Genomic DNA, 22,964 nt, shown 5'->3' on the forward strand with positions numbered 1-22,964 from the left:
AATATTATTTTGTGTTCAGTGTACTTAAATTCTATATTTCAAAGATATAAAGTGGAATTTACTACGTCGTAATAAAAAGTATATCTTAACATCGACTTTTATTCCACTATTTCTTTTAAAATAGTACTACTCTTTTATATGTACAGTAGAACATCGATAAATTAATACCCGATAAATTAATAACCTCGCTTAAATAATATATTTTTCCGGTCCCGACTCGGGGATAAACGTGCTAAATTAATAATTCGCTAAATTTATAAGATAATACACATTCGAAAATTTTAAGAAGCCCCATATAATATATAAATTAATAATGCATAGAAATAATTCTTAAATTACATGGTACAGTGCATATTTTATAGATCTATGAAGGCTTAATAGAATATAATTTAATTCTCGCTTGAATCTTGTAGAAGTTCACATTATCATCAATCTCGTCCCTCACTTTTCTTAACATGGTTATAACTTTTGGTATAGTTTTCTCATAACTCAACATAATCGTTCTATACCATTACTGTTTTAAGAGCTTCAATTCGTGAAACGAGCTCTATAGTGCATTGAACGAATGGTACAATAAATAATATACACGTAAAAAAATAAAACTAAATGTTTTATTGAAAATAATAATAAAAGTAATTTCATAAATTAATAAGTTATTAATTAATGTATAAATTAATAATTATTAATTTATCGATAAGTTAATATTTCGCTAAATTAATGAAATTTTGATGTATTAATTTATAGATGTTTAACTATATATATATATATAAAATTAGTCAAAATACTATTCTATTATTTTTTAAAAGAAAAAAGGAAGTAAATGAGAATATTCTTTGAGATAAAAGATCCGAAATTCGAAAACGCAAAAGATTATCAATACAAAGAAAAGAAAAGGAAAACAAATATGCGAGGACTTGAAAATGCCTTTTTCCTATTTAAATATAAATAAAATATATTTATATACTATATATATAATAGAATTATCTGTATCTATTATATACACACAGCACACGCAGCAAAAATATCGGCCTCACCTCTGTCAAAACTCGGCGTTGTTCAACAGAATCTTTTCCCATTCCATTATTATTATTATTCCCCACTCTTTCTCTCTCCCCACCATTTTCACACTCATTTTTAACGCACGAAAATATATACATACACACATACATACATTAATTGATCGGAGAGCAGAAAACGAAAATTAGGAGAAGATCGGAGATCTGACAGAATAATGGCATCATTATTTTCGTCGGAACTCACCTTAGATTGTAGGTTTTCACCGAATTCGTGCTATAAGGAAACAATCGGCGGAATCTCTGCACAAGTTTCGAGGAGTGAAGCTCTATCGGAGAAGATTTCGGAGCTCGTCGATTACGTTAACAGTCTGCAGGATGAGATGAACAAGATCGGCGGTTTTAAACGCGAGCTCCCTCATTGCATGCGCCTCCTTAAGGAAGGTGAATTCATTTTCTCATCTATTAATTTATTTTTTGTTTCGGATTTTTTATTTTTGTTTGTCTCTGTTTTCAGAATTTTTTTTTCATTCTTCCGTGAAATTAATTGTGTGTATGGAATTTGTGGAAACGAATGATTTTGGTTGATTTTTTTTGAACTCTGTATTTAGGTCGTAATTGATTTCAATTTATTGCAGAGATTGGAAAGATGAAGGAGGAGATGGCTGAGCTCGAGAAATGTAACGCCGAGCCGCCGGTGCTGGAAGAATTCATACCGTTGAAGAAAATTAGCACCGATGAAAAGGATGATGATAAAGTTGAAGGCAACAACAAAGAAAAGGACGTTAGCAGCAAAGAGAAAATGAATTGGATGAGCTCTGTTCAGCTATGGAACTCCGACACTAATAACCAGAGTCCAGATACCGATTTCAACACCAACAACAACAACAAATTGAGCTTAAAACCAGAGAACAAGAAAAAGGTAGCAACATAAAGAACAAATGTTTGTCAATTTTACGAGAATTGTGTTTATTTATGTTTTTGTTTGTTTGTGTGATGAATAGAGAAAGGAAGAAGAAGTGAATCGGGGGGTGATGGATAATTCATTCCAGAGTGGTAAAATCAGGACAGTTGGGAGGGCGTTTGTGCCTTTCAAAGGGTGTGCGAATTTTCCGGTGATGACTGTGGGGAAGGAGGATAAGAATGTGTTGACTGTTCCGAAGCTGTCGCTTTGTACACCTGAAATCAAGAATTCGATGGATGCGATTACTTCTATTGGTTTTATCCCAAAATCCAGTTCTAGCAAATTAGGATCGCTCTCCTCAACTAATGTTCGGTCGAGTTTGAAATCCGGACAGCAGCAGAATTCTAGGAAGCAAAGAAGATGCTGGTCGCCTGAGTTGCATCGCAAGTTTGTCAATGCCCTGCAGAGCCTTGGTGGTTCTCAAGGTTCGAAACTCGTAAACTTGTTAGTTGGATTAATTATTCTTAGTTTAGATCAAGAATAGTTGGGATAAAATCTTAACCAGATTTATGATGATATATTAAAGCAAAGTGTTTTTATATTTTGGATTTGATTTCCTTTTCATGTTTTCGGCTTGGTATTTTCGATTATCGTATTGCAAAACTTATAACAAGGGCTATAGTTCTTGCTGGTATCTTAGTTGAGTTATTTGACGAAAAAATATTGCGGATAGTAACTAGTATGGAACACCTCAAAATATTTTATTTTCAATTCAGTGTTGCATCTTGTATTTCATAATCGAAATAATGTTGAATGTATATTTCTAAGTTCAGTTCTTTGAATTAGCCTTAGTTTTTTCTCGTGGCGCTTTCTAATTCAATTTTGCTCTCTGCTTCACAGCTGCTACTCCTAAGCAAATCCGAGACCATATGCAAGTCGATGGTCTCACTAATGATGAAGTGAAGAGTCATTTGCAAGTGCGTTTTATTCTTTTTATGTAGTGTTGTTCTGTTCCATTCACTTCATCTGCAAAACTCATGCTATTTTAATTTTTGTTCCGATTTCAGAAATTTCGGCTCCACACTCGAAAAGCAACATTAAAATCTGGTGGTATGTGGATGTCACAAGAACAGTGCGGCGAATCGTCAAAGCAGAACAACTGCCAGTCTGGTTCACCTGAAGGACCTCTTCAGTTAGGTGGTTCATCTGTAGGGTATAGCAGTGAATACGAAGACGACGACAAATCTGAGAGCCACACTCACTTATCTGTGAGAGATTCATAATTTTTATATACATCACACCAATGAGTTTTGCAGATACCAAGAGAGATTAACGGGACACGACTTCGATCGTAATAATCGATTTTATATATACAATACATATAAAAAAAATCTTGAGGTAGAGTGTAAGAAATTTTTGCAGGTTTTTCTACCTGCTACCGGCTTTTTTATTTATTTATAATTAGTTTTTTTTAACTATCGTTTGTTCTTGTTTCATAAGGAACTTCTAGTTTTTTAAAGTCCATTTCTTGATATCATTTGTGCTTACTGATTAATTTACCAAACTTAAGTTTAAATCACAACCACTTAAAGTCTAATTACGAAAGACCCCTCATTTTTGAGAAATTACATCCATCCCCTGCAGTTTGTAAATTTCTTACATCCACACCCTACAAAAGGGTGTTATTGTAAGAAATCTACAAACTGAAAGGGGTTTGACGTAATTATAGTAAAATAAGAGATTTTTTCACAAATAGATCTTATCTCAGGGACCAGGGTGTTATTGTAAGAAATCTACAAATTGAAAGGGGTTTGACGTAATTATAGAAAAATAAGAGATTTTTTCATAAATAGATCTTATCTCAGGGACCAGGGTGTTATTGTAAGAAATCTACAAATTGAAAGGGGTTTGACGTAATTATAGAAAAATAAGAGATTTTTTCATAAATAGATCTTATCTCAGGGACCAGGGTGTTATTGTAAGAAATCTACAAATTGAAAGGGGTTTGACATAATTATAGAAAAATAAGAGATTTTTTCATAAATAGATCTTATCTCATAGAGCGTTATAATTTACCACGTGGAAATTAATTATTATTTACTTTTGAAAATTAATTATTTACTTTTCAAATGATTAATTATTTAGACGTGGAAATTAATTATTTACTTGTGGAAATTAATTATTTACTTTTCAAAGCATTAAGGGAAATTAATTATTAAATAATTTATTATAATTTACCACGTGGAAATAATTATTATTTACTTTTGGAAATTAATTATTTACTTTTCAAAGGATTAATTATTTACACGTGAAAATTAATTATTTACTTTTGGAAATTAATTGTTTACTTTTCCAAGGATTAAGGGAAATTAATTATTAAATAATTTATTGCGGCCGTCTAAATAAACTAATAATCAAGTATTAAAACTCTCTTTTAATTTTTTTTTCAATCTTTATAGATATTAATTCAAAGTTTAAGTTGAATATTCCCACGCTAACTTATCATTCTCAGAAGTCGGAACCTATTAACAACAAAGAAATAGTACTCGATCCGCACCTATTAAGTTGTATTCATTGTCATGGACTTATTCCCTTAACAACAAAGAAATAGTACTCGATCTGCACAACTTATCATTCTCAGAATCCCGAACCTATTAAGTTGTACTCATTGTCATGGTTAAGTGACGGAAAACAAAGAAAGGACTTCACAACTTATCATTCTCAGACTTCGGAACCCATTAAGTTGTACTCATTGTCAGTTGTACTCATTGTCATGGTTAAGTGACGGAAAACAAAGAAAGGACTTCACAACTTATCATTCTCAGACTTCGGAACCCATTAAGTTGTACTCATTGTCATGGCTAAGTGATGGAAAACAAAGAAAGGACCTAAGACGATAAGAGAGTTTTGTAGAAAAGTATTTTTACTGCTTGAATGTCTAAGATTTGTTGGATTATTGTTGGATGATTACAAATGAGAACCCTATTCCTATTTGTACTAGACCATCTCTTTAATGGACGGTGGAAATCTATTTGATCTAATAGCTAGGAGTGATTTACTAGAACACTCCAAAAAATTCCTATAAAACATCTATAATGGGAGGCTTCTAGAAAGCTTTTCAAGGATCCTCCAAGAATCTCTACATATTACTATATATTTGGGCTAAAATTCTTCAAAATATCTACTAGTTCTAGAAAACTTTCTAGAATACTCCAAGAATCTCTACATATTTCTATATATTTGGGCCAACTTGGACATAACCCTATTTGGGTTTAGTTTTGACTTCTTAATCTTCCAATCCAAAGGAAACTGGCAAATGATTGGACCAAAATTGGCGGGTCGTGACATCATGCTAGTTTTTAATGCCTGATATATTCCAAACCTAGTATTTACTTGATTTCGTTAAATTGTGTTTTTAAATTCAAAAAAATTGTGATGCTGCTTAAATATCTATTGGGCAACCCAAGAGTCTTTGAGCATACAAGGGTAGAGAATGCCGAAAGTCACTGCCACGCGTTCGAGGTAGTCAAAGGGACCGCTCCATTCGTTAACCTACAAAACAGTTGAAAACACTAGGTGACATGCGATCTAGTTTCCATTCCCACAGACGACGCCAAAATGATGTTGCTCAAATGTCTATTGGGCAACCCAAGAGTCTTTGAGCCACAAGAGTAGAGAATGGAGCGGTCCTATGGTTACCTCGGACGCGTGGCAGTATCTCGACATTCTCTACTCTTGTGGGCTCAAAGACTCTTGAGTTACCCGATAGACATTTGAGCAGGATCAAATTGCAAAAGCGTTTTACTCACTAAGAGAATAAAATTGCAATTTGGAAAAAAAAAATGAAATGGGATGTGATACTTATCCAAAGTACTTGATAAACAGTCCTTTTCACAAACAAGATAATGGAGAAAAACGAATCTTTAAGACAAGATATAATGAGGTAACCCCACATTGATAGATCCATTATAATATAGATTAGATGGCAACAATTAGAGATAATTTTAGTGATAGGGATCTAAAACCAACTAATTAAATAGCTCTTCCTTACACTCAAGGGTTTCCCTTTGTGATTCTTAATTGATTTTCACAACCATATTTTCATTAGTGGAAAATATTCTTTTATTTGGAAACTAGTAATTCACCCGTGTGATGTTGGGATTAATTCAGAAAATTAAAATGTATTAATGTAGAAAATCAACCCACTAATAATGTCGAGAATGGAACACAAGTACGGTGGAGGAAAAATGAACAAATTTGTATCTTATTTTATCAACAAAAAATGTACATAAAAATAAACAGATAATGTTCTAAACATCATCATCCACGTCGAAATGCAGCAACCAACTCCAAGACTGCAATCAAAGCAACGCACTACTCTTGGACATTGATCTGAATGTTGGCACAGAAGAACACGAAGGTACATTTAAATCCATTTAAAAGATGAATAATCTGTTATTCTTCTTAGTTTTCAATAAATATGTCCAACATTATGTAAAAACATATAAACAATAAAAAAATAATTTGAGCATAAAATTACCTTACAAAAAAAAAACATACTCGATTATTCATGTGGAAAATTCTACTTGATGGAATATATTCTTTTATATGGAAATATTTATTTAGTGGCAATTATTTATTTGAAGATATTTGTATGCTTATGTATGTAATTATCCTAAATTCTACATTTGAAATGGTGCACGTTCTTATTTCACATGAATTATGATGGATAAGACCTCACCATCACCTTTTTCTTTCCAAATGTCGTCATACTATTGGTGGAAAAATTACACTGTTATTTCTAAATTAAAAAAAAATCATTATTAATATTTATGAAAGCCCATAATATGAAATGATTCGGCCCATCTCTACCCAATAACTTGGGCTTTTCGTGCATGTGTAAAAAAATCTCACTATACTCTTATTGGGCTCAATCAAGCCCATATGGGTTCGAGATCTATTTTTTATTACCAAATACTCCCTAATTAAAAATAATAATATTGCATAATGCACCTCTGTATTTACCATATTTGCTAAAAAAAACTACCGCATTAGTTTTATTACCAAACAGCCCATCGATCGGTGTTTGGAAAATCAAAGACAAAAAGACCCCTAAAAACTCGTCATTCATGAAATTGTGAGCTAAAAAAACATAATATAGGGGGATATTATGCTATTAAATATAGCATGCTAACTTTTTAGCAAATTCGAAATGCCACAAGGAGTTTTTTGCAATTAATTCATAATATATATATATATATATATATATATATATATATATATATATATATATATATATATATATATATATATATATATATATATATATATATAGTTATAGAGCCGTTTAGATTAAATTCTCTTGATTTAATAAAACAAAAGTGGTGCAAGTGCAACATTTGTCAGTATCCTTAATAGCATATGCATTGTCACAAAGCACAATATTCATCAATAACTGAATGCAATTTTGACATCTGATTTCCACTTGCACACACAAATTAATTTATTTTAATTTGTTTTTTGTTTTTGTTAATTAACCACATGCTAAAAATCTGTTAATTCAATATTTTTTGGGAAAATTACGAAACCCCCCATAACTTAGGCTAGATTACAAAAAACACCCCCACCTATATGTAATTACCAAAGCCCCCCAATGTTTGTTTTTGTCTTACACCGAACGAACCCCTTATAGTGTAATTTTCACGGAATCTTTTTTTTGTGGAGGGATTATTCCCGAAAAAAATGCTGATTGTACCCCTGCAGACGTGGCATTTATTTATGCTACTTTTTAATTAAAAGACAAAATTAACTTTAGGGGATCCTTTACACGGAATATTTATTCTTCTTCAATAAAACCTTCACAACTTCTTGTCTTCAAAAAGTAGCATAAAGAAATGTCACGTCTGCAAGGGTAGAATTAACAATTTTCACGAAATATTCAATGGAATAAAAAAGATTCCGTGAAAAATACACAGTAAAGAGGTCGGTGTTAGATGGGAACGAACGTCAGTGATTTTTTGATAATTACGAATAGGTGGAGGTATGTTTTGTAATTTATCCTAAGTTCAGGGGTTTCCGTCACTTACCCTATTTTTTTATCAGTTTCTTTTATACTAAGATCCTAGATAAGTACAGCTGAGGCAATATACCACTTTCACATATATGTTCGCATGTTGCACTATATATTTTAATTTTTTGTGTGCAAATCATACGTAAACAACAACAATTACAACATATATTTTATTTAATCTATCTAAATCACAAGCAGCCTATGCCTTATGTCACGTGCAAGAATTCTCACAACATGCAAAAATAAAATAAAATAAAAATAATAATAATTATAAATCAACAATAATAACTAAGTGGATCCATAAAAAAACACTTATCAATTACATTATTAATCAATAACATGGTGCATGAACAAATTTCTTCAAGAACCTAAGTGGGAATGCCACTCTCCAATCCCACCAATTAATTATTTCTCTTCAATAACATAACATAATATAATATAATATATATTAAATAATAAATCCCATATTTTTTAATTTATTTTCTTGGTTATAAATTGAAGCAAACTCCACCACTAAATCATATCATAAACCCTAATTTTCACTTTCACAATCAAGCATCAATAATGGATCACAAAACCTTTTATCTTGCAGTTTTTCTGTGCATGGTCTTCCATTCGGTCAATGCTCTACCTTTCCGTACTCATTACGAAAAACCCGACGACGATCCACTAAATTGCAATTTCTACGATAAGTCTTGTCCTAATTTGTCGATGATAGTGAGGTGGGGTGTTTTGTCAGCGTTCAAGAACGACACCCGAATCGGAGCTTCGCTCCTTCGCATGCACTTCCACGACTGTTTCGTAGACGTAATAACTACTCAATTCTTGATCAATAATATTATTACTTATAAATTATGTTGTTTACATATTTTTTAACATATATATATGTATGTATATGTATAGGGCTGTGAAGGTTCTATACTTCTTGATGACACAAAAAGCTTCAAGGGAGAGAAGAACGCTGTGCCTAACCGTAATTCGGTTAGAGGGTACGATGTAATCGAAAACATAAAGGCGGAGGTTGAGAAATCTTGCCCCTCGATTGTGTCGTGTGTCGACATATTAGCCCTTGCTGCTAGAGAAGCTGTTGTTCTTGTATGATAAATTCTTTTATGTGTTAATTACTTCATTAATTATATTGTATACTCTAGGGAGTTTATTTAATTATATTTTTATTTATAATTAATTGTAGTCAGGAGGGCCATTTTGGGAAGTTCCACTAGGAAGATTGGATGGGCTAACAGCAAGTGCAAAATCAGCAAATGAACAATTGCCTTCACCATTTGAACCTCTTGAAAATATCACTTCTAAATTTGTCTCAAAGGGTCTTGATCTCAAGGATGTGGTTGTCTTATCAGGTATTATTAATATTACTTTTTTTTTTTAATTTATTTTTTAGATTACGGCCACCCCTAAGTTATGGTCAAATTACGAAAATCCCCTTCGTGATTGGGTAATTACAGCCATCCCCTCAACTATGTATTATCTTACGAAAATACACCTCCAGAAGTAAATTTATGTATGTTAAATCGTTAAAACCCAACCGAAATTACGGTACACCAACATTTCATACCATTTACCAAACTGAATATATGATTTGATTCGATAAATAACCGAATTACATAAATTTTATGTAAAATTATTTAAAATGAGGAGATGGTTGTAATTACCCAAACAAGAGGGGTTTTTTTCGTAATTTGATCATACCTTAGCTGGTAGCCGTAATTTGCGCTAGTTATTATTATTAATTTCTATGTAACACATGTATTTATTGCAGGTGCACACACTATAGGTTTTGCTCAATGCTTCACATTCAAGAGGAGGCTATTCAACTTCAAAGGGTCGGGCAAACCGGACCCAACTCTCGATTCTTCGGTCCTCTCTAGTTTGCAGAGTTCTTGTCCGAATACCGATAAATCGAACACAAGACTTGCTCCGTTGGATTCGCAAACGATAACCAGATTCGATAATATGTATTACAAGAACCTCGTTAACAACACGGGACTTCTCGAATCGGACCAGGCTTTGGTCGGAGATCCGAAAACAGCTTCGATGGTTAAGGATTATAGCGTCGATCCGAATTTATTCGCACGAGATTTCGCAGCTTCAATGGTGAAGATTAGTAGAATTGGAGTGATTAGCAGTGGTGGTGGTGGACAAGTTAGAAAGAAGTGTAGCTCTGTTAATTAGGTTTAATTTATTGATTAGGAATTTGCATGGAATAATCATATGTTGTAATAATAATAATACAATTAATAAAGTCCCTTGATCATATTTCAACTGCTTTTTTTTTTTGTTTGAAAAAAAAAGAAAAAAAAGGCTATCTTTGTTTTAAAATTGCAAGTTAATTGTTGATTATGGCGGTTATTGTATTTTCATATAATTTAATACAAGACAATAACAATTATAATAAGAAAAAGGCGGCGGTTATATACAAGTCCATTTTTTTATTAGTTCAAACCCACATAAAGGAGTTTATTAGTTCAAGTCCGTAAATTAATCTAATTTTATTACATCAAGACCAAAGAGGACAAATATACCCTTATTCACAAATAATACTCAAATACAAATAAATCCTATTTTTAATTTGTTCAAGACCAAAAAATAAAAATAAAAAAAATAAAAAAAACAAAAACAAAAAAACAAAAAGAAAATATCACGACTTTTATTTGTAAATTCGAAAACATTAGTCGAGCATCGATCTTAATAAATATGTATGGATGAACATTAATCTATGCTTATTTCTTGTTGGGTTGCAATGCTTTGGCCGATTTTGGAAAAAAAAATTGAGATTGAAATTGGTTTTTTTTTTTTTTTTTTTTTTCCGTTGGTTTCCCAAATCGGTTTACCCAGACCGATTTTGTACATGAAAATCGGCGTCACAATGCCGATTTTTATTAACCAAATCGGCGACACAAACGTCGACTTTACAAGTTGAAATCGGCGTTCTAATGTCGATTATTGAGTACAAAATCGGTTTTCGGATACCGATATTTTTCGGATTTTTTTTAATAATACATTGTATATTTGGTTAATTGATATTTTTTAAATATTTGAAACGAAAATGTTTATCACCATTCGGTGATATCTACGAACTCCTTTAACTCAATCGAGTAGAGCTTTCCGTGTCTCAAATATTTATTCGTTGGATAATTCATTTGAATAATTTTCCATCAACCTATGTTGCTACACGAAAGTATGGGAAAACGGTCTTAGAAAAACACAGATAATAAAATCGGTACTTAAAAACCGATTTTTGTAGTATAAGTCGGCATGACAATACCGATAATACAAAAACAAATCGGTGTTGTCATGCCGATTTGTACTACAAAAATCGGTTTTTAAGTACCGATTTTCTATTAAAAAATCGGAATGTGGTTACCGACTTTAGTAACAAAAATCGGTATTTGCAGACCGATTTTTGGTATCGTCGAATTTTTTTCCAAAAAAAAAATATCGACCCAAAAGCAAAAATAAACGGTTAAAACATATTTCATTGTGTTCTCCACCCTTGTAAACCACCATATCATTGTTTTCTGGTTCCATCGTGAATGTTTGGTATGTATATGATAATTTTGGTGTGTAGAATCTCTTGGTGGGTTTGTGAAAAATAAGGAGGAGGAGATTTTTAAGTCGTGAAATAATGAAGAGGTGTTCCTAGATTTATGTATTTTATTTGGTCTTGCATAAATGAAATGATTTTTTTTTTTTTTGAATATTTTGTGTTTTTTATTTGATTTTAAAATTCATTAAAGGTAAATTAGTATTTTTATGTTGAAAGTCTTGAACTAATAAAAAAATGGGCTTGCATATAACCGTCGCCTAAGAAAAATGAACAATTACTATTAAATTTCATTATAGCAGTTGCATTTTCATCCTGATAAGAAAGAAAAAGAAATTACAAAATTAGTAGAGATAAAAGAACAAAACAAAACATAATATTTTTTAATGGTTTAAAATAAAAATTTAAATGACATGATTATTCAACATAGTACTAAAACAGTCAACTATTAAGGAGTTAATTGACCACACCGGGAAAATAAATAAATAATTATATAAGCTGCTTCATATGTACTTGTTTATATAAAAATATATTTTCAACAAAATAAAGAAATATATATTTTAAATAAATAAAAGGAATATGAGCAGAAGCAGAAGAAATCAATAGAAAAGCGACAAGGCCAAGTTAATTATAAAATATAAATATAAGAAGAAATAAATTAATAAGAAAAAGCTGTTTGGGATGTTTATTGATTTTGACTAAACCTTTGTACTATATATTGAGATTTTCTGTCCTCTTGTCTGTCTATCAAGAAAATCTCACATCCCACTGTGTGTTTCTGTGTGTGTTGTAACTTATAACATATAATAATAAATTAATAAATATTAAATAATAAATAAAAGAATATGACGAAAATCATATATACCATCCAAAAAAATAATAAATATTCTCTTGTTTATACTGAGATTCTCTTGCCCCTCTCTGCTATTTAAATCCCTGACAACTTATTTTGTTTCTTTCGTTCGTTAGATCTTCTTGGAATATTTAGATTATCAATAAGTGAGATTTGCACATTTTTATTCAGGAAAAAAATTAAAAATTAAAAATTCAAGAAAGATCGATTTGAAATCGTAAAAGAGTTGAGTGCAAAAAACGGCCCTCTGTGTTATTTCGAATTGCTAAATTCATCGGACTTTTAAAGTTTAGCATAAAACCTCCTCTTATATTGCAATTTTTAAGCTCAAGATCCACTAATTGACAAGTTTTAATTTGTCACTCCAATCTTTTGGGACTAAATTGTTTGAAATCAAAATTTAACGAAGTCTGAAATCAAAATTGAACATACAATAACTGATCGAGAGATATATAATATGGCAAATTACGGCCAACCTCCTAGATATGTTCAAACTACGAAAACTCCCTTCATATTTTGGTACTTATAATTTATAATCACTCTCCTCAATTATGTATTGTCTTACAGGTTCACTTTTACACTGTCGAATTCACCTACTGAATAAATGGTTTTGCCGTAAGACAATACTTAGTTGAGGAAGTTGATTGTAGTGATTGAAACACGATGGGGTTCTTTCGTAATTTAAGCATACTTCAGGGGTGGGCGTAATTTGGCAAATATAACAATATTGTGGTCCCGAATAGAGAATACTAAAATAAAATATTGGGATGTAAACAGAACATGAGACTGAAAAAGGCATCAATTTGCCTCTGTGGAAACAAGGCCTGCTCCTACCTGCATATATCTCCACAACTATTTTCAATAAATGCTCAACAATTTATTATTTATTTATTTATTTTTCCAAATTAATATGTCAAGAAACATCCCTTTGTGAATCAAATCACGTTTTTTAAAATGCGAAAAAATATATATGGTGATTACGTACCGAAAAATGGATCCAATTTCGTCGCAGCATTCATACTATTGAACGATCACTTCATCCAAAAGATTAATGAAATGAATCATTAAGAGATGCAAAATAAAATAAAAAACAAAAATAATTAACTTTCCCTCCACTTTTTTTTTCCAGCTGTTCGTATTCGGGTTCGGTTTCGGTTTCGGTTTCGACATTCAAATAATTACACATTGGGTTCTGAAAAAATAAAAAAAAATGTTTAAAAGTAGTAGTAACAACTAGTATAACTCGTTCGAGTAGTACAACTCTTTTGCATTCTCTTCTTTTTCACATTGGTAAATTTTATTACAGTAACACATGAACTTTTTTTTGAGCATCAACAAACTTTTTATAATCCCAAGAAAATTAAAATAAAAAATTAAAATTAAAATTAAAATCTCCTCCTTCTTGATCCCTTTTTTTCCTCTCTTCTTTTTTATCTCAACAAAAGAATATACTCAAACCTAGATCCATATAAAACCCACTTCACAAAACAACAGCTTTTTAATTTTTAAGCACTTTTTAGACAGAGAAAAAAAAAGTGCTTATATATGTCAACCTCGCCGCCGGTGTTGGACCCTTTACAGCAGCCGCCGCCGATGGAGATGGCACAACAACAAACGTACACGTCTAATCCGGGTCACGGGTCGGTCGGACCCGTTATCGGAGTTCTTGCGGTGATTACTATACTCGGCGCTATTGCGGTGGTGGTTGGGCGGCTTTGTTCGGGTCGGGGTGTTAGGGGTTATGGGCAGTACGATTTTGAAGGCTGGGTCGAGACTAAATGCTCTTCTTGTATTGACGGGCGGGTCGACCCGCCTCCGCCGCCGCGCATGGTGGTGGAGCATAGTGTCACCAGCTCCTCCGCCGAAGCTGCCAGGGCGGCGCCGCCGGAGGAGAGAGACGAGGAAGCTAACGTTAATCGTCGACGTCAACACGAGTAGAGGCAGTACGTTAATCCAAGGTTTCACTGTAAAATGTTTTTTTATTTATTATTTATTTTATTGTTATTATTGAATTTCTATTTGGGGGAAAGAGAAAATTAATTTTTTGAATTAAAATATTTTTGCTTATCTTCATAATTAATTAGTTCAATAATAATTATTAGGCCAAATTAGCCACCCACGTGGTATGACCAAATTACGAAAAACCCCATTTTATCTAAGTAATTACAGCCACCCCTCATTTGAAATATTTTTACAAAAATATTATGTCATTCGGTTATTTACCAAACCAAATGGTATATTTAGTTCGGTAAACGGTATGACATGTTTGTGTACCGAAAATTTCGGTTTGATTTTACCGAATTAACATCTCTAAATTAAATCTAGAGGGATCGTTTGGTAAGATAATACATAATTGATGGCTGACTGTAATTACCCAAACATGAGAGAAGTTTTTGTAAATTGACTCTTACTCAGGGGTGGCTGTAATTTGCCCTAATTATTACGTCCTACAATAAAAGTGCGAGTGTTTTAATTAAATTTAGTAAATAAATGTGGGCATTATGCAGTTATAGAGAATTAAGGGAGTGAAAATGGGAATATGTTTTTAATAATTAATGCTGATATTCCATTAGTATATTAAGTAGTAGTACAGAAACTAAGTACATTCTACAGTTACACTCTTTTATTACATTTGTACTATCACTGACCCGCTTTTAATCACTGGTTGGTTCAAAACTTGTTAAAATTAAATGTTATTGCTGTTCTTTAATAGAATAAATAAAATTAAAAATAATACGAAATATATATATAAATATAAATGTAAATAAACCAGAGGCAAGTAGGCTATTCGTAGCTTGCTTCTTACTATTTATTTCAATCAATTTTAATAAGTTAGTGACAGCCTATTAAAGTGGAAATACCCCTTTTTTGTTATTGGCCACTATCATACGGAATTTAATATTTATAATTAAAATTTTATTTAAAAAAATAATAATTTAAAGAAGAAAGAGTAGTATTCTTGGGTAAAATTATGCATTATAAACCGTCTTGTTAAATATTTTAATACAAAATTAATAAAGAAAAAGTGTATTGAAATAATTTATCAAGAATTGTCAATATTTCCAGCAATAATGTGTCTTTTTTAGAAAAGTGGGCGGCGCCACTCCCATTTATATTTGTCTCAAAATTCTTTGGTCTTTCCTTTTAATCTATTTATTTATTTTTTGACTGAAAATTAATTAATATAAATATAGAATGAAACGTATCGAGGAATACAAATAAATAAATAAATACCATGGAGTATTTGTGGCAAAGTGGTGATGATGCAGGCCAGCAGGGGCAATCATGTCACGTGACGCGCACGAGAGTTTTGGCATCGAGATTCCTTTGGTTCGGTTTGACTTTGACCATGTGAGTTAGCAGCTTTTTGTCGGGGAATATGGAGCGGCCACTAAGGCGGAGGCGCGGCAGTGTTCCGCCGTGGCTCCGATCCCAACTTCCCACTTTCTCACCGCTTTCTTCTATTGGGAGGTGGCCACATCTTTCTGTGTACACCATATTTAGTATGCAAATCTTTATTTTCTATTTTTTAAATCTTTTATTTATTCGGCTGGACTTTCTATATATATTATGCATACAATTCTTTTTGTTTAGACTTGCACTAGCTGATGAGTGATGACTACCAATATTATTTATTCTATCTGGACTAGTGTTGGAATCCGACTAATATTTTTCCAAAGTGAAAATTAATTCTCATTTTGTTCTTTAAAAATTAAAATAAGAAATTCAAATTTTGAATGAAAAAAACTTGTTCTAGATCAGAAAGTTTTGGATTGGATCGACATAATTTGAAAATTCCATTTTTTTTATTCAAATATTATATTAAATACAGTAATACACACGAATATTGATATTTGAAGTCAATGTTTCAGAAATTAAAATCAGAATGAAAACCAGAAATAGAATCATATATATATATATATATATATATATATATATATTTATATATATGAAAAAAAATATTGCTCCAAAATTCGAAAAATTGGTTCCATTCTCACCCCAAAAGTTCTTCCTCAAGTCATTTTGCTTAACCGGCAATTTTGAGGGACTTTTTTTTCGAAGATGTCAAATGCGAATAATTGAGTCACTAGAGATCTATATATCGGTTCCTGTTAAATTTAAAACCTTAAATAACATTTTCTTTTTCTAATCCAATCATAATTTGTATGCAGAGAAGTTCGAGTCTGTTACACATGAATCCATATGAGGAGAAAGCATATCACAGAATAGGATACATAAAAATATGAAAAAATACGCGACTTTAATGCAACAATTCAGCCAAAAAGAAAACGGAGAAAAAAAGGTATGAATTGATTTAGTAGAACCTGATTTGTTTCTCAGCTTCAGGAGTTATAATTATCGACTCCTAAATCCCTTAACGCATCCGTGGCTGCATCTTTGCATCCCTTATGCCTTTGCTTCGCTCGTCTGATTAATTCCTCGATGCCAATAGCAAGTAAAATCTTTCTGTATACCAAACAAATACATCAATATATCGGAGAAAATTATTTTAATAATTAATCACACTCCACCAGAAAATTTGACTGTTTTTTTCTCTTTTTCTTTTACCTATTCTCAAGATTTCTAGCCACAAGATTCCTGATCATGAAACACGAGTGCCTTTGCAGCAGATCTGATTCTGGAAACTTCTGCATAGCTTGAACAACAAAGTCTCCAACTCCAGATTCGATCGCACGTGCTGCATTCTCAGGGGACCTCAAACAGAGAGTACATATAATGGACATGATCTGGCAAAAAGTCAACGCAACTTTTTGTGATGCACGATGACAAAATATGAATTAAATCATTGTTTCTGCAGCAAACTAAATGCTTACCTCTTGCAGCACAGAAGAATCATCGGAGAATCTTGCTGAAAGATTTATAAGCCTGTCCATTCCACCCTTTTCAACAATCGTGCTCTTGTTCGCATCACTTCCTGCAAGCTAATCAAACACATTATGGTTAAAAGATTTCGAAATAACCGGCGAAATGAATATGAAAAGGATGTTAAACAACGAGTTCTTTTTGGAAACGAATATACAAGAATCGGGAAGCTAACAGACACACTATTTAGGAGTCACCTTTAAATGGGATTCACAAACTTAACGGTGGTCTTGATTCTTGAACAAATACTAATAAGTGAAAATGTAGACTGATAAGAGACTAGCATATTTGCATGTGATGAATGGTTAAAATTTGCTTTGCACCTTAGACAACAAAGAGCAGCATGCTCTTGCCACCTCGTCATTTCGTTGCAGACCACTATCGTCAATACACTGGAGAATTACATCTATACCCCCACTATAAGCAATGGACCTGCAAATCTCATCCTGCAACAAAAAAAAAAAAACAGAGTAAGTCGAAATCCAGTACAGGGTATTTTACTGTGTTGTTGCTTCAAATCAAAAGTTATATCATTCTAAAAACCTAAAAGAAAATCGAAAATTGCCATTTGATTTCTTATTTACTTTTCATTTTGCACATTTCCTTGAAGATCAAACTTATTGATGAAAGAATTCCAGACCAAGAATTTTTGAACTATAATTCTAGTATTACAGTAGAGATACTTCAATGGTGCAACCAGGACAAACCCCAACAAGAACCAGACGTAATTTTTCGAATTAGAAAACCTTCAGTCCTTTTAAAAAGTATGAAGCATTACTAACCAATCAAATAATGCCGTCATATTTCTCCTTGGTGACACAAGTAAAAACTTCATATTTCTCCTTGGTGACACAAGTAAAAACTTACGCTGACAGCCACAGCTTTCAAAGCAATGCTAGCCGATATTAGACAGGGAGAACTGATTCCTTCACGAACTGAATCCACAAGAACTTCTGCTATCCCTAACTTGGAAAATTTTCTAGCATAACCAAATACCTGAAACCAAATAGTTAGTTCAATAAAGTCATGATATATATAGAGTCAACTATCTAAAACTACTCTGGCAAATAAATTCCCAATACAATCGACTTACTTGTGAGGCTAAAACTCGATTGTCATCAGATGACAAGATGACTCGTATAGCATCAAATATGCTGGGAATATTCCCTCCGTTTTGTTCTTTCAGGATCTTGACTATTAACTCGTCAATTTTAAGGTCCATGAATGACTCTTTGAGAACTTCGTTTCCAGTTGCAGCTGCAGCAACTACTGAGAAACAACCATTCAAGATTTTCACATCTTTTGCTTCGTCGATTATGATATTTACAACAATTTTAGGGCCACCATTGTCCTTGAATATTTCAGAACTTTGTAGATCTGCAAGAACACGAAACAGCTAAAATGGCTTCATAACCAGCAAACTAACCCCAAATTTTGTCTATCTCGTATAATACAGCTTCAAGAATAGATATAAATCTACAAACTATTTTCACATATATTTGCATAATGCTCATGAAAATAATCTATCTAAATATAAGACGCGGGTATTTCTAAGCAATAATATGTTATGGGGGTTTTATACCATGAATCACAGAAGCCATGGCGGTCAGCCCTGAAGCCAAACCCCGATCACGCTCGTCGCGCAGCTTCGAACAAATGGAAATCAGCAACTCCACAGCTCCATTTTTTGTGGCAATAGCTGCATTCCCCGATGCTAAATCGCTGCACAGAATACTCAATTCATCTAGCAGTTCCACAATTTCCAGAAATTTCTTCTCCTCTCTCAGTTTCACCAAACACTCCATCACCGGATTGCTTTCTCCCGGAACGCATGTCACAATACCTGGAAAATAAAATTAAAAAAAAAAAACAAAAATGAAAAGAAATTGAGTGGCCGTGATTGTGGTGTAATCGTAATGACTGAGTGAAATCGGAGGACGGAATTGAAATAATCCGACGGAGTTAAAACGAACCGGAGAGATCGACGCCTTGAAGAGTGAGGGTCTGGATTGCGTCCTCGAGAGCTTCAGTGGGGTCCATACCGAGATCGTCTATGTTTTCCTGCACCATTTCGTCGAACGCCTGCTGCGATACTGCACGCGCCGCCCGCTTCGGTGGGGCCATCTGTCACCGGAAGTCGGTGACCTGTGTTCGCGATGATGCTACTACACCTTGAGTGTGTGTGTGTGTGTGTGAGAGAGAGAGAGAGAGAGAGAGGAGCACTGTGCGCGCGGGGTGTGTTTATGATTTAGAAATTCTAGAAAAAAATGTTAGCGGGATGAATTTATTCAGATCCAGCCCATTAATTGTGCTAAATTGAAATCCAGTTCATTAGTTGTGCTAAATTGAAATCCAGCCCAAAGTGCTATTACTTCCAGTTGGACTATCATTTTACGAAAACGCAAGCCCAATTTCCAGCCGGAAATTTGCCCCAATTATTTTCCGATGAGCGTGTTCGGCGGCGATAGCTGGGGGAGGGAGGCGCAGCACCGGAAAAGAAGAGTCGACGATTTGCTAATCGAAAACGTCGAAGCTTCCCTCTACAAGAAGCTCCCCAGCGGCAAATTCGCTTGCCTCGTTTGCCCTAACAATCCCGTTCTCGACACCGCAACAACTCTCTCAGTAAGATCACGTTGAATTTACATTCTTCATTTCCGTTTTACGACGCCGTTTCTGATTGCTCAAAAAATTTGGGGATTTTTTATTTTTATTTTGTACAGACACATGTGAATGGCGCACGCCATAGATCAGCTGAATTGAAGCATAGAGAGAGAAAATTAGCTAGGGAAGAGGAAGTTAACAGAAGATTAGCATTTTCTGGTTCTGTTAGCATCAATTCTGCCTCCTCTGCTTCGATTAAACCGTGGAAAACATCGAGCAAACCCTTGATTGAACGAACACGTAAAGCTACTTCCGAGGTCTTTTCCGGTGAATTTATTCGAAAGGAGGTGAAATCGGAAACCGTCAATCCAATTAAAATTGAAGAAAAACACGAGACGGTTGTTGTACATGTGCAGCCGTTGGATTATCGGGAGCGTAACGAGAGGGAACTCAAATTCACGGAAGCCGGATGGAAGCGCGACGGCCGTGGCAGATGGTTCAAGGACGAAAATGTCGGTTTAGTATGTATATGTTAGTGTTGGTATAAGTTTTCGAGAAATCGGATTAACGAACTTATGGCTTTGATCGTTTTTATTGCAGGTGGAATTTGATTCCGACGAAGAAGATCCCAACGTTGTTTTGAATGACAGTGTTTGATTTGACGACTGGTATGTTGAAAATCTGCATACTTCTTCGTACGAATGATCTGAGCTTTAGATTGAAATACGACATTTTTTTTTTTGTAATGGATGCGTCTAAAATGGTAATCACCAGTTATCGAAGTTCGACTATAAATGTCGGACCTGGAAAAAATAAGAGATTCCGTATTTAAATATTCAGTCGCAGCCACAGGCTCCATATAGTTACACATGTCGTACGTTAGTGTAACTCAGAATTCGATTAACAATTTTCCCCGTATTACACAAATAGTAAAAATCAATTAAATGATTTTCTTTTTCTTGTATTATTATTGTATCCGGAAATTTTTTAAGGAGTTTTTTCGTTGCTGTGAGCAATACAACCTTATGTTTTGTCCGCATGTAAATTGAACGTCTTGCTCTTTGTTTCGTAGGTGCTACTCATCACATATATCTTATCGAATAATGGTGCTTTGCTGTAAGATGATCGCAGGTAATCAATCGATTGATCTCGACTGTCCGTTGGAGGTTAGCCTCGATTTGTCAATTCGTAATGTCTAAAAGTTGTATGGTTACGTGTTAAAATTGTATGATCTCGACCATTTTTTTGGTGGATTGAATACGAAAATTCAAGCATGGTGTAGAATTTAAATGAATTATTTCTTTGGAACCAGATGGACGGACATAATTGACTACCCAAGATGGACGGTCAAGTGGATCGAGATTTGGGCCCATTACGAAAATGAACAAATCCTTCGGGCCCATTTCCACACAAATAATTCATAAATCATGGTTTTTTTTAATAATTAAAATGCAATTATAAATCATGGTTGAGTTGTTTGCTTAATGTGCACTAATTTGTGTATTAGGTAGAATGTGACATTTGTCATTATCGAAGAAATCAGCGTTACTCTTGTCACTTTTTTTTTTTTTTTTTTTTTTTTGGTAATGCAGGAACCCGCAGCCAACCATATAGGTGCACTGGGTAAACCTACACTCTCGTATAATAGCTTGCAAACCATACGAGAGATGTAAACCACACTAGGCTAACCATGTGTGACAAACTCGACCTAGCGACCGTTGGCAAGGGGATTCGAACTTGGGTCAATTGACCCAAGCTCTCTTGCTCCAACCGCTAGGCCACCCTTGCGGGTTACTCTTGTCACTCTCACTATGCTACTTTAGTTTCTCTAAAAAATATCTAATGTGGGTTATTTTATTACAAAACATTCTTGCATATTTTAAGGATTTATTTAACGTGATTTTAACAACTCCCAGCAATAATGTGGGTTCATTTTTATGTTAAAATCTGATTTCATGTGATTTGCACGTGATTTCACGTGATTATACCTAATTGGACGTATCTATATATTCCCAATTTGATAAGATAGTTTTTGGGATCTTAAATACTTTAAATATGGACTTAAATTCAACCTATTGACATTGGTCAATGTGCCGAGGATAGTGAGGCGAGACAAATTATATTGATTGAGAATTTAAATTCATTTCTTCCGTTTCAAAATAATTGTTGTTTTAACCAATTGTTTTTCACGTATTAAGTATCAGATTAGAATTTCAAGATTATAATAGTTGTTTTAACCAATTTTTCCCTATATCATTACTTGTTCAAGCTCATTTATTTTTTGAGTAATTCAAGCTCATTTGTTTGTACCACTATTTTATCTTTCTTCAAAGTTTCAAAAGGGCAAATATGACTTTTCAATTAAAAGGAGGCTATTTATTAAGTTTCTTAATTTGTTTGCAAATATATAATGATAGATTCTTTACTCAATATACACTTAAATAATCTTGCAAAAATTTTTTTTTTTTTTTTAAATAAATACGGGCTCAACTTTAGTGTATTTATTTCATATACATTAGATTGATTGTGTTGCAACCATATTTTCGGTGCTAGCAATGTATTGGAGAATTTTGCTACTTACATTAACATTAATTGCACCACGGGACCCATAAAAAAATCCCATCATTTCTCTATAACTACATATATTTGCTCTAATTTATAAATTTCTTACATTAACACATTTTTATACACAATAGGGGTGGACATAAGAAATTTACAAACATTCCTCAAAAACAACAGAATTTTTTCAATTTTTTTTCTTGATAAAGGAGGATAGTTACTGCTATATCGAACCTATAACCAAATAGTCATAACTGTAAGATGCTTACCAAACGGGCTACCTTATCTTGATTTTTTTCCGTAATTACACTTCACTTTAGGTAAGCGATTGTAATTTACGCTCATAATTTGTGACAGTATTGGTTAAATTTTAAGGGCAAATTACAGACACCCACCCTGAAGTATGATCAAATTATAAGAAAATCCCTCTTATTTGGGAAATTACAGCCACCCCTCATTTGAAATATTTTTACATAAAATTCATGTAATTCGGTAATTTATCGAACCAAATCGTATAT

General features: G+C 33.1%; 5 protein-coding genes across 10 annotated transcripts; 4 read left to right on the plus strand and 1 right to left on the minus strand.

The window, feature by feature from the left end:
- The first annotated feature begins 986 nt into the window (after window positions 1–986).
- On the plus strand, window positions 987–3,449 carry LOC105957584 (transcription factor HHO2). Its single transcript, XM_012981521.2, has 5 exons — window positions 987–1,457; window positions 1,652–1,935; window positions 2,018–2,402; window positions 2,818–2,894; window positions 2,985–3,449. The coding sequence occupies exons 1-5, from the start codon at window positions 1,232–1,234 to the stop codon at window positions 3,198–3,200; spliced, it is 1,188 nt and encodes a 395-aa protein (XP_012836975.2). The 5' UTR covers window positions 987–1,231; the 3' UTR covers window positions 3,201–3,449.
- A 5,049-nt stretch (window positions 3,450–8,498) lies between these two features.
- Window positions 8,499–10,267, plus strand: LOC105957428 (Peroxidase superfamily protein). The gene is made up of 4 exons (XM_012981350.2): window positions 8,499–8,794; window positions 8,891–9,082; window positions 9,180–9,345; window positions 9,765–10,267. The coding sequence occupies exons 1-4, from the start codon at window positions 8,552–8,554 to the stop codon at window positions 10,175–10,177; spliced, it is 1,014 nt and encodes a 337-aa protein (XP_012836804.2). The 5' UTR covers window positions 8,499–8,551; the 3' UTR covers window positions 10,178–10,267.
- A 3,325-nt stretch (window positions 10,268–13,592) lies between these two features.
- On the minus strand, window positions 13,593–19,613 carry LOC105957582 (ARM repeat superfamily protein). 3 transcript variants are annotated; one of them, XR_016033490.1, is made up of 10 exons: window positions 19,260–19,613; window positions 18,869–19,129; window positions 18,380–18,663; window positions 18,154–18,282; window positions 17,610–17,732; window positions 17,238–17,345; window positions 16,972–17,150; window positions 16,728–16,869; window positions 15,637–15,887; window positions 13,593–14,366 (listed from the first exon to the last, which is right to left on the minus strand). XR_016033490.1 is itself a non-coding variant. In XM_088823070.1 (9 exons), exons 1-8 carry the CDS (start codon window positions 19,408–19,410, stop codon window positions 16,746–16,748), a joined length of 1,359 nt encoding a protein of 452 aa, XP_088679196.1. In that variant the 5' UTR covers window positions 19,411–19,613; the 3' UTR covers window positions 16,376–16,511; window positions 16,728–16,745. The 3 variants fall into 3 exon arrangements, 2 of the variants coding, with proteins under 2 accessions (XP_088679196.1, XP_012836972.2); XM_088823070.1 differs by lacking the exons at window positions 13,593–14,366; window positions 15,637–15,887 and adding an exon at window positions 16,376–16,511; XM_012981518.2 differs by lacking the exons at window positions 13,593–14,366; window positions 15,637–15,887 and having other exon boundaries at window positions 16,539–16,869.
- Window positions 13,948–14,457, plus strand: LOC105957427 (uncharacterized). Its single transcript, XM_012981349.2, has one exon. It carries the CDS (start codon window positions 13,948–13,950, stop codon window positions 14,338–14,340), a length of 393 nt encoding a protein of 130 aa, XP_012836803.2. The 3' UTR covers window positions 14,341–14,457.
- Window positions 19,614–19,731: 118 nt separating the features above from the next.
- On the plus strand, window positions 19,732–21,796 carry LOC105957583 (uncharacterized). Of its 4 annotated transcripts, none has more exons than XR_016033497.1 (5): window positions 19,732–19,908; window positions 20,007–20,399; window positions 20,488–20,555; window positions 20,960–21,018; window positions 21,480–21,796. XR_016033497.1 is itself a non-coding variant. In XM_012981519.2 (4 exons), the coding sequence occupies exons 1-3, from the start codon at window positions 19,732–19,734 to the stop codon at window positions 20,542–20,544; spliced, it is 627 nt and encodes a 208-aa protein (XP_012836973.2). In that variant the 3' UTR covers window positions 20,545–20,555; window positions 20,960–21,198. The 4 variants fall into 4 exon arrangements, 1 of the variants encoding a protein (XP_012836973.2); XR_016033498.1 differs by lacking the exon at window positions 21,480–21,796 and adding an exon at window positions 21,200–21,444 and having other exon boundaries at window positions 20,960–21,053; XR_016033499.1 differs by lacking the exon at window positions 21,480–21,796 and adding an exon at window positions 21,200–21,372.
- The last annotated feature ends 1,168 nt before the right edge of the window (window positions 21,797–22,964 follow it).

Source organism: Erythranthe guttata, chromosome 2 (assembly GCF_056151865.1).
Source record: "Erythranthe guttata isolate IM_541 chromosome 2, IM_541, whole genome shotgun sequence".
NCBI classification, from domain to species: Eukaryota; Viridiplantae; Streptophyta; class Magnoliopsida; order Lamiales; family Phrymaceae; genus Erythranthe; species Erythranthe guttata.

What these genes read in the sequence shown, in the direction of transcription:
- LOC105957584 (XM_012981521.2), top strand. Translation starts at nt 1,232, where the DNA reads ATGGCATCATTATTTTCGTCGGAACTCACCTTAGATTGTAGGTTTTCA. An exon ending in CATGCGCCTCCTTAAGGAAG is followed by an intron (nt 1,458 to 1,651) that starts GTGAATTCATTT and finishes AATTTATTGCAG; the next exon opens with AGATTGGAAAGATGAAGGAG. An exon ending in AACCAGAGAACAAGAAAAAG is followed by an intron (nt 1,936 to 2,017) that starts GTAGCAACATAA and finishes TGTGATGAATAG; the next exon opens with AGAAAGGAAGAAGAAGTGAA.
- LOC105957428 (XM_012981350.2), top strand. Translation starts at nt 8,552, where the DNA reads ATGGATCACAAAACCTTTTATCTTGCAGTTTTTCTGTGCATGGTCTTC. An exon ending in CTAGAGAAGCTGTTGTTCTT is followed by an intron (nt 9,083 to 9,179) that starts GTATGATAAATT and finishes AATTAATTGTAG; the next exon opens with TCAGGAGGGCCATTTTGGGA. An exon ending in GGATGTGGTTGTCTTATCAG is followed by an intron (nt 9,346 to 9,764) that starts GTATTATTAATA and finishes TATTTATTGCAG; the next exon opens with GTGCACACACTATAGGTTTT.
- LOC105957427 (XM_012981349.2), top strand. Translation starts at nt 13,948, where the DNA reads ATGTCAACCTCGCCGCCGGTGTTGGACCCTTTACAGCAGCCGCCGCCG.
- LOC105957582 (XM_088823070.1), bottom strand. Translation starts at nt 19,410, where the DNA reads ATGGCCCCACCGAAGCGGGCGGCGCGTGCAGTATCGCAGCAGGCGTTC. An exon ending in GCTGCTCTTTGTTGTCTAAG is followed by an intron (nt 17,346 to 17,609) that starts GTGCAAAGCAAA and finishes GTGTTTGATTAG; the next exon opens with CTTGCAGGAAGTGATGCGAA. An exon ending in ATTCTTCTGTGCTGCAAGAG is followed by an intron (nt 17,151 to 17,237) that starts GTAAGCATTTAG and finishes ACTTTTTGCCAG; the next exon opens with ATCATGTCCATTATATGTAC.
- LOC105957583 (XM_012981519.2), top strand. Translation starts at nt 19,732, where the DNA reads ATGAGCGTGTTCGGCGGCGATAGCTGGGGGAGGGAGGCGCAGCACCGG. An exon ending in ACACCGCAACAACTCTCTCA is followed by an intron (nt 19,909 to 20,006) that starts GTAAGATCACGT and finishes TATTTTGTACAG; the next exon opens with ACACATGTGAATGGCGCACG. An exon ending in GATGGTTCAAGGACGAAAAT is followed by an intron (nt 20,400 to 20,487) that starts GTCGGTTTAGTA and finishes TTTTTATTGCAG; the next exon opens with GTGGAATTTGATTCCGACGA.